Source organism: Microcebus murinus, chromosome 1 (genome assembly GCF_040939455.1).
Source record: "Microcebus murinus isolate Inina chromosome 1, M.murinus_Inina_mat1.0, whole genome shotgun sequence".
Classification (NCBI taxonomy): Eukaryota; Metazoa; Chordata; class Mammalia; order Primates; family Cheirogaleidae; genus Microcebus; species Microcebus murinus.
The window spans coordinates 148,854,358-148,871,414 of record NC_134104.1 but is presented as its reverse complement, the minus strand read 5'-3'; the positions used below and the strand labels follow the sequence as shown (position 1 = coordinate 148,871,414).

General features: G+C 41.7%; 1 protein-coding gene and 1 long non-coding RNA gene across 2 annotated transcripts; one reads left to right on the top strand and one right to left on the bottom strand.

The window, feature by feature from the left end:
- Positions 1 to 64: 64 nt before the first annotated feature.
- On the top strand, positions 65 to 7,883 carry LOC142872954 (uncharacterized). The gene is made up of 2 exons (XR_012921062.1): positions 65 to 685; positions 7,651 to 7,883. It is a non-coding gene; the product is annotated as an uncharacterized LOC142872954 (long non-coding RNA).
- SS18L2 (SS18 like 2) lies at positions 6,822 to 14,199 on the bottom strand. The gene is made up of 3 exons (XM_012770258.3): positions 13,992 to 14,199; positions 13,676 to 13,752; positions 6,822 to 11,110 (listed from the first exon to the last, which is right to left on the bottom strand). The coding sequence occupies exons 1-3, from the start codon at positions 14,112 to 14,114 to the stop codon at positions 11,023 to 11,025; spliced, it is 288 nt and encodes a 95-aa protein (XP_012625712.3). The 5' UTR covers positions 14,115 to 14,199; the 3' UTR covers positions 6,822 to 11,022.
- Between the last annotated feature and the right edge of the window lie 2,858 nt (positions 14,200 to 17,057).

Below are 17,057 nucleotides of genomic sequence, written 5' to 3'. Positions count from 1 at the left end.
TTCCAGCGCGGGTCCTTCTTGCCCTGCCCTTCGGAGTCAGTCGCCCAATGTGGGAACCCTGAATACGCATGCGCTCTCCACCCCATCCCATCCTGCAGAGCTGTGAGCGAACCCGCGTTTCCCGACATCGCGAGACTTCCTAGTTCTCCGGCGCTGTGGACGAATTCTATGGCTCCAGTGTCAGAGGTTTAGTAAGCTGGGGTGGCCATTTGGCTCGTCTTCTTTTTCGCAGAGGTAGTTGTGACCCTATGCTGCTATGAGACAGTTTGCCTCACTTTAAAGGCCTTTCAGGCTGAGGAGTGCGTTCGTTCCCACTTTGGCGCGGCGTCTCTGGGACCGTTTCTGCTCACGTTCTTGCCGGCCATTCTGCGTCTTTTGTGAAGTTTCAGTTCAAGTCTTTCGTCCGCTTTTAAACACGGTTCTTCATGCGTAAGAGTTCTGAATACAGATGTTCTGTTAAATATATGATAACGAATGTGTTTAGTCTGGGCCTTGTCTTTTCATTGTTTTGACGTGTTTTCTGCAAAGCAGTTTTTTATTTTGGTGGAGTCAATTGATGGATTGCTTCTTTTATCGTTTTTGCTTTTTCTGTGCTAAGAAGTCTGTGCCTACCTCAAGTTCGTGAAGATTTTCTCCTATGTTCTCATATATAAGTTATAAAACCACAAAGTTTTACCTTTGACATGTAAGTCTGTGGTCTATTAGAGTTGATTTTTGATAGGAAATTTTGATAGAAATTTTCTTCTCTTTAAGGTTTTGAAGCTTGATGGATCTTAATCCTTATCTGTAGTGAATCCATGCTTCGGATAACAGGGTTTATTTATTTTTATTAAGAATTAAAAATAGGAGACTCCTGAAAAGTAAAACAGGTTCTGTAGTCATGTTTAGTATTCCTTTCCTAGTACATGTTGAGATCCTAGATTTGCAAGGGTTGAAGTTCACACTTTTCCATAGGGATATACAGTAGTTCCATCCCCCGTGTTGAAAAAACTCTTCTATCCATTGCTTTACTTTGACTTTGTCACCATTAATGTGGGTCTAGTTCTGGAATCTTGTTCCATTGATCTGTGTATCTTTATGTCAATGCCATGCTTTAAAATTTTTTTTTAATTGTGGTAAAATATACATTACATGTTATTTACCATTTTAATCATTTTTAAGTGTACACTTTAGTGACATTAAGTACATTCACATTATTGTGCAACCATCGCTACCATCTATCTACAGAACATTTTTCATCTTGCAAGATTGAAACTCTGCACTCATTAAATAGTAACTCCCAATTCCTCTCTATCCCCAGTTATTGGCAACCACGCTTCTACTGTATGTCTCTGTTAATTTGACTACTCTAAATACCTCATATAACTAGAATCATATGGTATTTGTCCTTTCTGAGCGGCTGATTTCACATAGCATAATGTCTTCAAATTTCATGCATGTTGTAGCATGTCACACTTTAGTTCCTTTTGAGGCTGTATAATATTCCATTCATCTGTCAATAGACACTTGGATTCCTTTTACCTTTTAGCTATTGTGAATAGTACTGTTAGGAACATAGGGGTACAATGTCTCTGAGACCCCACTTCTAATTATTTTGGATATATACCCAGAGGTGGAATCACTGGATCATAAACTAATTACATTTTTAATTTTTTCAGGAATTGCCATACTGTTTTCCATAGCAGCTGCACTATTTTACATTTCCATCAACAGTGTACAAAGGGTCTCATTTCTCTACATTTTCACCAACACTTATTTTCTGTTTTTTTAAATAATTACCATGCTAATGGATGTGAAGTGGCACACTGTTTTAATTACAGTAGCTTTATATTATAGTAAATTAAAAATCAAATTGTCACTTAGATAATGTCTCACTTGGTTTTTGTGTTTTTTTTTTATTTATTTTTTTTTTGAGACAGTGTCTCACTTTGTTGCCCAGGCTAGAGTGAGTGCCATGGCATCAGTCTAGCTCACAGCAACCTCAAACTCCTGGGCTCAAGTGATCCTACTGCCTCAGCCTCCCAAGTAGCTGGGACTACAGGCATGCACCACCATGCCCGGCTAATTTTTTCTATATATATTAGTTAGCCAATTAATTTCTTTCTATTTATAGTAGAGACGGGGCTCACTCTTGCTCAGGCTGGTTTACAAACTTCTGACCTCGAGCAATCCACCCGCCTCGGCCTCCCAGAGTGCTAGGATTAGAGGCGTGAGCCACCGTGCCAGGCCAATTTCTCACTTGTTTCTGCACCTGTGCCACCTGCATAAAGTGCAGTTAAGCCTTCATCACATTAGTGCCATCCCTGTCAGAGCTTCTTCATCCCTGAGGGTCCGGTGTCTCTTTCAGAGGAACAGTCTTGGGATTTAACGTTTGTAACCTAGGCTGAATCCAGGCGCTGGTAGTCCTGGATCTGATTTTGCTGACAGATACCAGTTTGCAAAATATGAGATGTACATACCTTTCTGGAGATGAATTGGTAAAGCTAACTTTCAAACATTGAGTGGTGAAAGGAATGGATGGGGAGTGTAGCCCAGAGAATTCAGAAATGAACTACTTAATTTGGAGAATACTTAAGTACTTTAAATCTCCTGGAATTCATTCTTATTTTGACATCAATATAGTCTCCTTCCTGCCACTGATTATGTGACCTGGGACAAATCACTTTGATCTCTGAAGTTCAGTTTCTTCACCTGTAAAATAAATAAGATGAAATAACTTCTGTCTGAGGCCTTGCCTTGCTCACAGCTTCTTTTATTGTGTCGTGTGAGTTGAAATTATATTTTAGATGATTTTAAGATTAAGTATTTAATTTGGTCTGTGAGTAAGGTAAAGAAACTGCTAGGACAAGGCAAGCCTAGGACTATTATCCACTGAAAGAACTGACGTCTCCCTTATCCTCAAGGAGTAGTAGAAAATTGGTATCCAAGAAGTTTTTACAAACTCATACTTAATGGCCATGATTACCATAAAGGAGAAACCTTGGTAGTAGGAGTTTTCAGGAAATTATTCTGGGTTTTTAGTCTTTTAGAGTGGGATCACACCAGCAGTTGGAATGTCAGAGGATAAGACTCTGGCAAACTATTTGATAATCAGGAATGCTAGTGGGGAAACAGATGAAATAGATAATTTTTAGAAAATAGAAATGACTGGTGGAGTGGCTCAGGCCTGTAATCCTACCACTCTGGCAGGTGGAGGCGGGAGGATCGCTCGAGGTCAGGAGTTCGAGACCAACCTAATCAAGAGTGAGACCCCGTCTCTACTAAAGATAGAAAGAAATTAGCTGGACAACTAAAAATATATAGAAAAAAAAAAGTAGCCAGGCATGGTGGCACATGCCTGTAATCCCAGCTACTTGGGAGGCTGAGGCAGAAAGATCGCTTGAGCCCAGGAGTTTGAGGTTGCTGTGAGCTAGGCTGACACCATGGCACTCTAGCCCCAGCAACAGAGTGAGACTCTCTCACAAAAAAAAAAAAAAAAGAAATGACTAAAATTGGCTTTCCTGAATAAACCAGTAACTGCTAAAGAAAGGGAATTAGTAATCCCAAATCTCCCTCCAAACAACTGTAGAAGACATTTTCAGACAACCAAATGGGAAATTTGATTGTAGCCTACATATTAGATGAGACCAAGAAAATATATTTAGTTTTTGTAGCTGTGATGATAAAATTTGGTTATGTAGGCCGGGCGCTGTGGCTCACGCCTGTAATCCTAGCTCTTGGGAGGCCGAGGCGGGCGGATTGCTCAAGGTCAGGAGTTCAAAACCAGCCTGAGCAAGAGCGAGACCCCGTCTCTACTATAAAATAGAAATAAATTAATTGGCCAACTGATATATATATAAAAAAAATTAGCCGGGCATGGTGGCACATGCCTGTAGTCCCAGCTACTCGGGAGGCTGAGGCAGAAGGATTGCTTGAGCCCAGGAGTTTGAGGTTGCTGTGAGCTAGGCTGACGCCATGGCACTCACTCTAGCCTGGACAACAAAGCGAGACTCTGTCTCAAAAAAAAAAAAAAAAAAAATTTGGTTATGTAAGAAAATTTCCTTGGTTTTTTAGAGATGCATACTGAAATATGAAAACACATATCTTGGATTGGCTTTAAAATACTTCATAAAAGAAAAATAAATTTCAAAATGAATATTGAGTGAAATAAATATAGCAAAACTTATTAATTGTTGCTTCTAGGTGATAGGTATATGGGGATTTATTGAACTATGTTCTCTACTTTTGTGTATCTTTGAAATTTTTTTATAATAAAACTGTTAAGAACAAACATAGTCTTCCTTTCCAAAAGACACAAGGTCCAGATGGTTTTGTAGGCAAATTTTATCGGACTCTTCAAGGAACGATCATCCCTTTCTCGACATATTTCAGAAAAGAGAAAAAGAGAAAGTGCTACTTAACGTACTTTGTGACATCAAGACCAGACAAAAACAATTCAAGAAAGTTAGAGAGCAATCTCATTGTAAACATGAATTTAAAATTCAAATAAAAGATTAGAAAATAGAGTTTAGCAGTATTTACATGTTCATGATCTAATTGGTTTTAACTGGAGTTCAAAGATGATTCAACATCAGGAAATTTATTTGTATAATTCACCAGATTAACATATTAAAGAAAAGATACACAGTTGTCCCAGTACATAGTATATCAGTCATCAGTGTATTGCCTCTCAGCTACCAATGTATCTTTCAGTATCTCTGTAATATGCAATTCAGACTCAAGCAGGGGTCCCTCTACCCCATGACTCTTTCCCCCACAAAGTAACTTTTATATTTTTATAACTTGAAGAAAGGAAAAGCAGGTGAATGCAAGGAGAGAAAATGAATATAATGAGAAGATATAGATATATATATATAATATCTACCTTATTTGCTTATACTGTATTTTAAATAAAAGGGTATCTTAAATCTTAGGAAATTGTACAGAAAAGGCCTATTAATATTCTTGGCCCAAGGCTGCTATCTTTAGAAACGCCTAATTATAGATTGGCCCTTGACTAGAGTCTAGGAACTTGAATGGCAAATAATTCCCTACACTTACATAAAATGTTCCCTAAATTATAATGGTGGCTCCCTATGCCTAAACTGTTTGTACAAATAATATGGTTTAAGGTGAACACCTGCTTTCCCTCTGGGAGTTGAATATTGGTATGTGCTATAGGTAGAGAATGCATATGTGACCAGCCCCAGTAAAAACCTTGGTATTGAGGTTCTAATGAACTTCCCTGATAGACATTTCATGTGTGTTGTCACAGTTCATTGTTGGAGGAATTAAGCATGTTCCATGTGACTCCACTGGGAGAGGACTCAGAAGCTTGTGCCTGATTCCCTCTGGGCATTACCCCATGTGCCTTTTGCCTTTGCTGGTTTTATTTTGCATCCCTTTGTTGTAATAAATCATAGCTGTGATAAGTATTCTAAGTTCTGTGAGTACTACCAGTGTTGCTCAAATTTAAAAACATATTTTTGAAATCCTATTTTTTTGGTCAAAAATAATGAGTAGAATATTTCATAGGCTACAGAAAAATGTGTATTTTGATAGAATAACGTCCTCATGGTATCAGTCAAGACCAGATGGGCTTTCTCCATGAGAGCAGGGACATAGCCCTAGCAGCTTCTGGCATGCATCTTTATAGCCTAGCAATATGAGGGAAAAGTGTTTACCCTGCCAAAACCACTGAGAAAAATCTTGGGGAAAGATTCTGATTGGCTTGATGAGGTTCATACGCCCATCCCTGGATCAGTCTTGCTGACCAGGGCAATGGGCAGATACTAATTTATCAGCTTAGGGTGCAGCCAGTAACCAGAAGAAAGGTATGTGGCAGCACAGAGATGGCCACTGAGGCAATGACTGTGAAGTAGGAAACCACCTCAATTGTGAGTACTGCACCCATCTTTTGGCCTTTTAGGTTCAACTGGCAAGTCAATTTTTCATTTGCATTCAAGGGAGTGCTCAGGAATTGAAAAACGTAATATTTTCTATGATATATAAAATGCAATTGATAATTTCCACATGGAATCACTGCAGCCTCAACATCTGGGCAGATTTTCAGGCATCTTTGGACCTGCATGGTACCCTGGTCTGTGCTAGGATGTGAGTCTTTTTTATCTTGTCAGGCACAGGAGCTCCCCAAAAGTAGGGCCCAGTGCCCCTCCTCCTCTGCTTTCTTCACTGTAGGGCCAAGCACAGGGCCTGGTCAAATGAGGACTCACATTATAATTGAAGCATGACCACATAGGTGAATACTGCTCTATAAATGGACTTGAGAGAACACAGTTGGAATGAAAGGTCTTTGCTGAGCTCTTGCCTTTGCCTGCATGGCTAATTCCCTTGATGGTCATGCGTCACGTTCCTTGTTGCTAATATCTCAGCTGCAATGTTACCTCCTCGGGTCATCTCTTACTCTACAATCCAAAGTAGCCACCCAAACACTCCTCAACCCTTACTCTGTTGTAATCCTCTGAAAAGCACTTACTACCATGTGAATCTGTCCTTTATTTATACTCTATTATCTGTCTCCCACCAACAAGAATAAAGGTTCCATAGGAACAGGGACATTGTCAGCTTCCTCACTGTAGTATCCTTTGCACGTACTAGTTGATCAATAAATATTTGTTGAATTAAATGCAAGCAGAAATGAAAACAACCTCTCCTTGGATATAAGAAGGAAGGGGAAGGTCCTTGTGAGTCATGAGAACATCTAGGAATCCATGGGACTTTCATGGGGAACAGAAATGATAGATTAACTTCTTAAAATTGCTTTTATTAAAATGGAATATTTCAAAACATTATATGTGCATAAACAGAAAAGAAGCCAAACTCTGTAAAATAACTTAAAGATGTTTATTTTGAGCCAAATTTGAAGACCATGGCCTGGAGCCACGCCCAAGAAGCCTTGAACAAGTGGACTCACAGTTTGGTTTTATACATTTCAGGGAGGCAGGAATTACACATAAAGTTGTAAATCAATACATGGAAGGAGTACATTGGTTTGGCTCAAAAAGGTAGGACATCTCAAAATGGGAGTGGTGAGCTTACAAGTTATAGGTGGGTTCAAAGACACCTTAATTTGTAATTGGTTAAAGAAATGAAGCTTTGTCCAAAGGCTTGGACTGTTTTAAGGAAGTCTGTTAATCAGAGACAAGCCACTGGACATATACCCAGACTCAAGTGATTTGTTATGTGAATTGAGGACTTGCAGGTTTGTCTTGCATAGCCTTGGGCCTGCTAATGAGTTACAAAGGATGTCTCCAAGAAGGGGAGGTCATGATGAGGCCTGTCGACCTCCCTTCTTATGGCTAGCAACTCAGTTTTAGGGTATCCCCTTGGCCAAGAGAGGGTCCATTCAGTCAGCTGTGGGGGAAGCTTAAGATTTTATTTAATTCAAATGTGTGAGGTGGAGTAACAATAAAATGACGATATTATGTACCCAGCTTAAGAAATATACTCAGATCATCTTCAGTAATGGAGGTTTATTGCAAAGGATCAAGGGCCTAAGAAATAGCCCTGAACTTCATTTCCTTGCTTAGCCATATTAGGAGTCCCCAGAGGTAAAACTGGGATGTCAACAGACCTCAGGAGGAAGTGGAAAAATAATGTAACATTTTGTGGAATACAAACTGACCTCAAATTATCTGCTCTTTGTTTTAGCTGCCATATCCTCATCCCAGGACTGTAATAATGACAGAAGTCACCACTGTTACAACTGCTAAGAGGCAGGCTTGGAGACCCAAGAGAACAGGCTCAGACCCTGTGTGAACTGTTGGGAGATCCATTTGACCCCGAAGGTTGGAGACAGGATCAGACAGGCTGGGTGAATACTCAGCTCTTAATGCAGGAGGTCCTCTGAGAACATAAAGTGGTTAATATAGTCTGATCAGGGTTACTGTTTGGTATTTGTTTTTTGTGGCTTTTGAAAGCAGCGGCCTTGCAAAATAACAGGAAAACATTTAATCCTACAGTTTTCTGTTTTTAAATCTTTCTCAACCATATTGATTCCTGGATCCTTCAAGAGGATTGGCAGACGCTGGTGCTTCAGGCTTTCTCTGAAGCAAACAGCAAATTTGGTAGCTGAGTGCAACTTCTCCAGGATTTTGCCCCAGGGAGGGGCCCTCTGGAGTGAAGGATGGACTGTGGCTAAAGCAGCCTCAGCTATTATTCTCAGGGGCTTCTGATTTGCCCTGATTCAATCCTCTGCCTGCAGACTAAAACATCCTTTCAAAAGACAAAGGGTGGAGGAGATTGTCTTCCAAAAGATTACCTATCTCCAGGCCTCATCTCTGCTTTAGGGGAGGCTCAAATTGAAACATTCATTAGCCCTTGCTCACATTCCAGCTGGAGCTAGTCTGATGGCCCCACTCAAGTGTCTGGTCTAGGTAAACAAGTAGCCTAGTAAAGGGAGACAGCTGCCATCCCACTCTAGCTGCTCCAGTTGATAGTTACCAGCACTGCTGGAAATCCAGACTGTAATGGGAAATCCTTTTTTTTTTTTTTTTTTTTTTTTTTTTTTGAGACAGAGTCTCACTCTGTCCTCTGGGCTAGAGTACAATGGCATCATCAGAGGTCACTGTAACATCAGTCTCCTGGGCTCAAGTGATACTCCTGCCTCAGCCTCCCGCCCTGCAAAATTTTTGTTTTTTTTGTAGAGACGAGGTCTCATTCTTGCTCAATCTTGTCTCGAACTCCTGATCTCAAGTGAGCCTCCCACTTTGGGAGAATAAAGGTTTCATGGGAACAGGGACATTGTCAGCTTCCTCACTGTAGTATCCTCTGCACATACTAGTTGATCAATAAATATTTGTTGAATTAAATGCAAACAGAAATGAAAACACTCCTAGCCTCCTAGGGTGCTAGGATTACAGGTATGAGCCACCATGTCTGGCCAAAATCCTCTTATTTTTAAAGGTTAGCAACTAATTAAAAGCCATTGAACAGCCTCAATCAACACTCTGCTGACCAGATCAGGCCATGAGCAGCCCACTCTTGCCTGCTGGTATAGAGTATGGGCACCAACCCCAATGACAGTGGAAGAGGAATACTACAAATGGGCTAAGGCCATAAGGATGGCATATTGGGTGAAGGAGCAAGGGAATAGGTTCTCTCTCAGATTTGAGAAGACCTGGAAAGGGCCACAGCCCTTAGACAACACATCAGAGCTGAAAGGATGGCGTTGCTAATAAACTATCTAATGGGAAAAAAAGAACAATCACAGCACACAACTGCCCTTCATTTGATTAACCACCTGTGGCTTAACTCATTGTCTCTAAGAGTCTGTTTTTACAGCACTTGAAAAGAACTGAGCAAATAGGAGTAACCTTCCTCTCCCTGCATCCACCAAAACACATTCCAAAGAGATTAATAAAGACAGCCTAGCAGAAAAGCAAAACAAACACAGTTGCCTTCTGTTTTCATTTTGCAGCAATAACTTATTTATTTTTACTCTTTATCACCCCCAATAAAAAGCCTAAACCCTTTACCCTCACGACAGACACTTCTTTCTTTCATGCCATGCCCTTTTTTCCCCTGGAAAGCAAAATAAACTTTTTCTTTAAAACCTGTCTTAATCTTTGAGTTGAGAATTCTTTCTCAGCCCATGTTAGGAGTTCCCACCCTAACAAGATTAACATACATTAACTGTTTACCATCTCTGCCCAGCTGGCAACCCCATTATCTCAATCTCACAATCTCAGGAGGCAAACACAATTTTCATTATCCCCATGTTAGAGGTGAGGAAATGGAGCTCACAGATGTTACGGTATAGAGCTGGGATTTAAAATGAATTCTGTCTTCACTATTTACATGTTATCGTCACCCTGGGGTGCAAGCCCTGACTCCAACAAAAGGACCAAGGATCTGGGCTTCTAATTTTGGGTTAGCTTACAAGAATCTCTTTGCCTCATCTTACAGTTAAGTCTCAAAGAGTGAAAGTTTTTTACAGAACCCAGCTAATAAATGCAGAAAGAATGATAAAATTAGAAAACCACCATTAGGCAACCCCTAATGAATTACAAGATCAAAGCTGGGTAGATCATAATTTAAGTGAAAGCCTATTGGGAACTTGAAAATAAATCAGGTCACTTCCGAATGTGATGCAAAAGCAAGCATTCTTGTTAAAAAATATTAGAATCTGTGTTTGAATGAGCATCTAAATCTATCAGTTTATAGGAAAAGTAGGTGATAGAAGAACATATTTAACATTACAGGGATACAACTGGATGAATCCAAAATCATGAGAAATTCTAGAACAAATGACCTATCTTTCAACAAATAAAGAAAAAAGAGGGAGGTCTATTAAGTATTTTTTTAAGTGACTTAAAGGGGTATTAGCAAAATATAACATGTGAATCTTGTTTGGATCCTGATTCACACAAACAGACATTTTGTGATAATGGCAGAAAATTGAACATCTATTATAAGATGATATTAGATAATAATTAAGAATCACTATTAGTTTTTTTGGCAATGATAATGGTATCATTGTTACATACCTTAAAGTTAAGTCCTTACAGTTTTTCTGGAAAGCCTAATGGATCATATATTACATGAAAACTTCTATAGCTCCTTATCAGTTTTTTGTAGAAAAGTAAGCTTTATTTCAAAGCAATCTGAAAAGAGCAGTTGGGGGACCACATTTATAAACTGGTAGGAGAGAGCACACAGTTACATGTCCATTTATCAAGGTCTCATTCAGGAGTCTCATTAATTCCTGCCCAATGCCTACTTAGTTTCCTCTTCGGGTAGAAACTGAAAGTGGGCTTGAAGATGCTAGTGATGTCTGTTATCCAGATATGTTCCAAGTTCAGGAAAAAGGACACCTGGGATCAAATTCTTGAGGGATCTACTTAATTATTAAAATAAATATTTACATTGAGAATACAGTGAGTAACTGTCTTCACATTTTTAAAAGAGCCACAGAAATTTCATTCATGATTCAAACAGATGAGTTGGTAAAGACCCCGTCTGTCTCCATTTCCTAGGAGAAGGATTATATTCAATTACTCTTCACAACAGCCAACTGGAAGATCATTCCATTGCTTTTGAAATACTGGTTGGGCTGGCATCTGCAATGGTAGCCAAATAAATGAGATTTCTATGTAACACATGTTGGTACCTACGGGTAAAAAGCAGACAAAAATTAAAGGCTTGTTTTTACTGATCATAAACAAACACTGAAAAACAATGTACCTACTCTAGTGGAATGACTCATCCACTGATTGGATGATCCAGTATTATCAACTTTCTTGCTTAACATATTCAAGGAAAATATATCCAGAATCTCACCACTCTCACAGGTCACTTCTATAGTTACCTCTCTAGGACAAGCTACCATAATTTCTTGATTGGACTATTGCAATAATCTCCTAACTAGGCTCCCTGATCTACCTTTGCACACCTACTTTTTTCTCCATACAGTAGCCTAAGTGATCACTGTACAATTTAAGTCAAGATCATGTCACATCTCTGTTTAAAACCTTCCAAAGGCTCCCATCTCAAAGTAAAGCTGAGCCCTTCTCATGCCCTATAAGGGGCCTGCAGTTACCCCTCTGATCTCATCCCCTACAGCTTTCCCTTTGTTCACTGGGTTCTGGCTACAGTGGCCTCCTTGCTGTGATTTCATGATGTCCAGCATACTCCTACCAGGCGGCCTTTCTACCTGATGCTCTCTGTCTTACCTGTCTCACTATGCCTAACAGCTGCATAGCTGGCTCCCTGACCTTAGCTCTCTACTCAAATGCTGCCTTATTAGAGATATGCTGTATAAAATAGCACCCTCCCCTGACTTATTCTGCTTTATTCTTATTCAAAGCACTTATTATATGCCTAATTATATATTTTTTCCTCTAGATTACAGAATGTCAGCTCCATGAGTGTAGAACTGGTGTCTGTTTTGCTACTGATTCCCTAGTACCTGAGACAGTGCCTGGTACTAGTAATACAGGTGTTCCTTGGTATCTGCAGGGGATTGGTTCCAGGATACCCTAGCCCCCACAGAAATAACAAATCCAAGGAGGTGCAAGTCCCTTATATAAAATATTATAGTATTTGCATATAACCTATGTATATCCTCTACATCTTCCCATATACTTTAAATTGTCTCTAGATTACTTATAATACCTAAAACAATGTAAATGCTATGTAAATAGTTATTATACGGTACTGTGTTTCACTTGTATTACCTTTTACTGTCATACTGTTACTTTTTTTTGGTTTTTCCCCCAAAATATATTTTATTTGTGGTTGATTAAATCCATAGATGCAGAACCTGCAGAAACAGAGGGCCAACTGTACTTATAAAATATCTTTTGAACAAACTTTAAAGAAGGGACAAGATATTTCCATGATCAATGTGAGCTTACTACAGCAGCGATTCTCAGTCAGGGGATGGAGCTCCCCAACCGTGAAGAAAATCAGACGAGGGGCCAGGAAGCATGGCAGGTACATTGTAAAAAAGCCCAGTAGGAGATTTTGATAACTTTCTTACCTCTGGGTTGAGAATCATTACATCAGACTGAACGTTTTGCCACCATTTTCCATATAGAAAAATGAGAATGTTTACTATAAAAGAAACAAAACAAAACAAAAACTAAAAAAGCAAATTACCAAATGCCAGAGTCAAATGTAAAGACTGAAACCAAAATGGGATAGGTGCGGTGGCTCACGCCTGTAATCCTAGCACTCTGGGAGGCCAAGGTGGGAGAATGACTTGAGATCAGGAAATCCAGACCAGCCTGAGCAAAAGCAAGATCCCATCTCTACTAAAAATAAAGAAATTAGCCGGACAACCAAAAATATATAGAAAAAATTAGCCAGGCATGGTGGCACATGCCTGTAGTCCTAGCTACTCTGGAGGCTGAGGCAGAAGGATCGCTTTAGCCCAGGAGTTTGAGGTTGCTGTGACCTAGGCTGAAGCCATGGCACTCTAGCCTAGGCAACAGAATGAGTCTCAAAAAGAAAAAAAAAAAAAAAGAAAAAATACTTATACCAAAATGAATATCTCTACTATTCCATTCGGATATTCAGTGAGGGATTGTAGGTGATTTTTCTAGGGCATAGTGATTCTTACACATTTCTTCAGTAACAATGAAATATTTTTCTATAAGAAATGGGGCATAATTCCTGGAATAGATTTATAAAAGAGACTCAGACTCTATTTTTTTGTATATGATTAGAGAGCACATTAAATTATGCAGAATTTACCTTTGGGTGACCTTGGAAATCCTTTGTTATCTTTGTGTGTGTCACTCACAGACTGACAGCAAGTTAGAAATGGGAGGAAGCTTAGCAGTAAAATGGTCTTGACCCCCTCACTTAACAAAGGATAAGGTAGGGACCCATGATGAGAAAAGGGCCATACCTCTCATCTCCTGAGCAGTTTTCTGTGTGTTCCCTTCCCTATCCCTGTTGTTATCAGCTAGCATGGCTCCACATGAAGGAGGTTTTGCAATGAGAATAATTCAAGTTTTGAAGAGGGAGACACATCTGACTCCAGGCTACACAATGTACTGGCTGTATGATCTTGAGCAAGAAAGTAACCTCTTTGAGCCCCGCTGCCCTCAACTGTAAAGTAAGTCTCAAATGCAGTCCATCACCCAAGATTCCTAGTTCAGGATAGCTGCTGCATCATCCACTGGCTTCCCCTCCGCTCAAGGGTCAGGGGCGAAACGGGGGCACTTACTGGACGCACTCGTGTGCCCGGCCCTTGTTCTGATACTCCACGATGCAGCGGATCAGCTGGTCATTCTCCTCCAGGAGCTGAAAGATCAGAGAAAGGGTCAGTGCACTGAGGCATCAGGACGGCGGGGAGGGCCGCACCCCCCACGCCGGACTGTCCTGCCCCAGCTGGGCCTTTGCTGACTTCATCCCCATCTCACTCCACACCCGTCGGTCAACTCTCTTCGCAGACTACAAGTCCCAGCTGGGATGCGGCTCACCCGAGGAAGCTTCCCGCAACCCCGGGGCCCCTCAAGGTCTCTGCCCGCGTTGACACTCACCCGTTGGATAGTCTCTTGATTGACTTCCGCCTTGCCCCTCAGCCAGTCCGGTACGAAGGCCACAGACATCCCGGGGCGCCCAGTCGAAAACCTGCTTAGGAAAGACCGCACCTCCGCCTGCATAGATCAGAGCCGACCACGGGATCTAGACGCCACACAGCCACAACAGACTCCCACAATACAAGGGGCCCTACGCTCTGTACGTTGATTGGATGGGGAAACGGAGAGACGTCACTTGTGATTGGACGCGCTAGAATGGCGCTCAGCGTCCTCCTCGGGCCCCGCCCCTAGAACGCCGGGGCAGTTTGCGTACCCTTTGCGCTTGCTCAGTCTGGAAAGCGAATCTTTACGGAGCCGGCCGGGTCTACTGCTGACGTAAGGCAGCATCATCTCCTCGAATTTTAGGCTGTGTGTGCTAAATCTGACTATTGCAGGGGCAGCTTGCCCAGAGCCAAATAGAAATCATGCCTGGGGCCGGGCGCGGTGGCTCATGCCTGTAATCCTAGCACTCTGGGAGGCCGAGGCGGGTGGATTGCTCGAAGTCAGGAGTTCGAAACCAGCCTGAGCAAGAATGAGACTCCCCTCTCTACTATAAATAGAAAGAAATTAATTGGCCAACTAATATATATATAGAAAAAATTATCCGGGCATGGTGGCGCATGCCTATAGTCCCAGCTACTCAGGAGGCTGAGGCAGCAGGATTGCGTGAGCCCAGGAGTTTGAGGTTGCTGTGAGCTAGGCTGACGCCATGGCACTCACTCTAGCCTGGGCAACAAAGCGAGACTCTGTCTCAAAAAAAAAAAAAAAAAAAAAAGAAAGAAAGAAAGAAAAGAAAAGAAAAGCCTGGAACCCAGATATATGGCTTCAAGTCCACTGCCCTTTTCACATCATTCTATGAACCCTGGACATTGCCTCCTGCAGGGCTAGGAAAACACTGCTATTTGCTTTGCTCTTTGCTGAGGCAGAAACTTGTGTATGTGCCTAGATTTCCTTTAGCAATAATAGTGCTTACTAGGTTTACAATCCTAAAAAGCACGAGTATTTTCTCCATTTTACAGATGAGAAAACAGGTTAAGTAACTTGCCCAAGGTCCCAGAGCTACCAAGAGCAAAGCCAGTATCTGAACACAGGCATTCTAGCTTTAGAACCTTCAGTCTTAACCACTACCCCATACTGCCTATGCATCGTACTGCAAAGGTGGTTTTTTACAAGATGCAAGGAGGAAGCTGGGCATATCCTCCTGGGTCACATAGTTACTCCTGGCAACCACTAAAACTCTTAAGTGGTTGTAGTCTTCTAGCCCATCTGTGGTGGATGTGGTAATAAAGTTGTTTTTCCCTAAAGCACAGAGTGAGCAGCAGCCACTTAATTTAGGAGGGAGATTGGGGAGCCTGTACTCCTCAAAAGGGGAGCTTCCTTTTCCCCAGTGGTGGCCCTGATCCAGAGCAGGCATGTCTGCTTTGCTGGGCTTTCCCTCCACAATCCCTTTATTCAAGCCTGTGAAGAGGCACTTTTCATTCCATTGCACAGAAGGGTAAAGCTGCTGAGAGGAGTGGGATAATATGCCTAAGTTGGGGGAGGTCTTGGGGTTTCCTGGTTCCCAAGTCTGCTCTGTTAACCTCACATCAGGCTCCCTCCCCAGGAAAATTCCATAGAAAACAGAGTGGGGACAGAAGGAAACATCAGGAGCAGGATGCAGGTCTTGCTTAGTCTTACCTAGCACTATTCCTGTTTAGACAAGTGAGGAAGGGCAATAACATGAGATGGTGTTAAGGTGGGACAGGTTCGGGGGACCAACCTGGTCCAGCATACAGGGAAAGCCCTTCAGGAGAAGAGATGTCTCCATATAAAGAACAGCGGAGGTTAAGTAGGTGACAGGTGTCCAGATTCTGGACTCACTCCTAGGAGCAATGGGAGCCATGGATGACTTTAGGCAGAAGAGTGATGAAGTCAGAGATACATTTTAGAGTTTTCCTGGCTGTAATATGGTGAAAGGGAAGGCAGCAAGATGAGAAACAAAAAGAACAGCGAGAAGGCTGCGATAGGCATGTGGGTCAGAGATAGTGGGAGCAGTCAGTGAAAAAAGAAGTGTATGTATTTGAAAGACATTAGAAGTAGACTTGACAAGCCTTAGCAATTGAATGGGGAAGGAATGAAAAGGGGAAATTAGGGATGACTCCTGGGATTCTGGCTTGGGCAACTGAGAGACTGGAGTTTCCACTTATGGAGGTAGGGAACAGTGCAGGAGAAGCTGGACTTGACCTGAGGGTGATACATTCAGTCATAGAAATGCACGGTTTGAGGTGATGTCAAATGGAGATATCAAAATTCATGGATGGCTGTCTGGGTCTGAAACTCAGGGACAAGGGATGGGCTAGAGCTACCACTTTGAGAAACATCACTTGTGGTAACTTATGGGAACCATGTAGTGGTAAGTCTGCCTAAGGAGAGTGTGATGGTTCCTCTCATGGCACAGGAAAAGAAGCTGCAAAGGAAACTGAGGGAGAAAAGAAAAGAGTCTAGAGAGATAGGAAGAGGAAAACCAGGAGAGTGGAGGTCATAGAATTTTTTTTAAGTGACTGAGAAAGAGAGAACAGCACTGACAAATGCTGTTGAAAGGTCAAGAAAGATAAAGACTAGGTCTTTGATGTCCTTGATGAGGGCAGTTTCAGTGATATGGTGAGGCAGACATCAGAATTGTAGGGGAGTGAGAAATGATGGGAAATATGAAGCAATGGAGTGTTCAAACACAGACCACTTTTCCCACAGGTCTGTTTGTAAAGGGGAAAAGGGAGGCCGGGCGAGATGGCTCACACCTATAATCCTAGCACTCTGGGAGGCCCAGGCGGGCAGATTGCTCAAGGTCAGGAGTTTGAAACCAGCCTGAGCAAGAGTGAGACCCTGTCTCTACTAAAAATAGAAAGAAAATTAGTTGGCCAACTAAAAATTAGCCAGGTATGGTGGCACATGCCTGTAGTCCCAGCTACTTGGGAGGCTGAGGCAGCAGTATTGCTTGAGCCCAGAAGTTTGAGGTTGCTGTGAGCTGGGCTGATGCCACGGCACTCC

Coding starts and splice junctions, on each gene's coding strand:
- SS18L2 (XM_012770258.3), bottom strand. CDS start 14,114: ATGCAGGCGGAGGTGCGGTCTTTCCTAAGCAGGTTTTCGACTGGGCGC. Junction 13,753..13,991: donor ATCAAGAGACTATCCAACGG/GTGAGTGTCAAC, acceptor CTGATCTTTCAG/CTCCTGGAGGAGAATGACCA. Junction 11,111..13,675: donor CGGGCACACGAGTGCGTCCA/GTAAGTGCCCCC, acceptor TTTTACCCGTAG/GTACCAACATGTGTTACATA.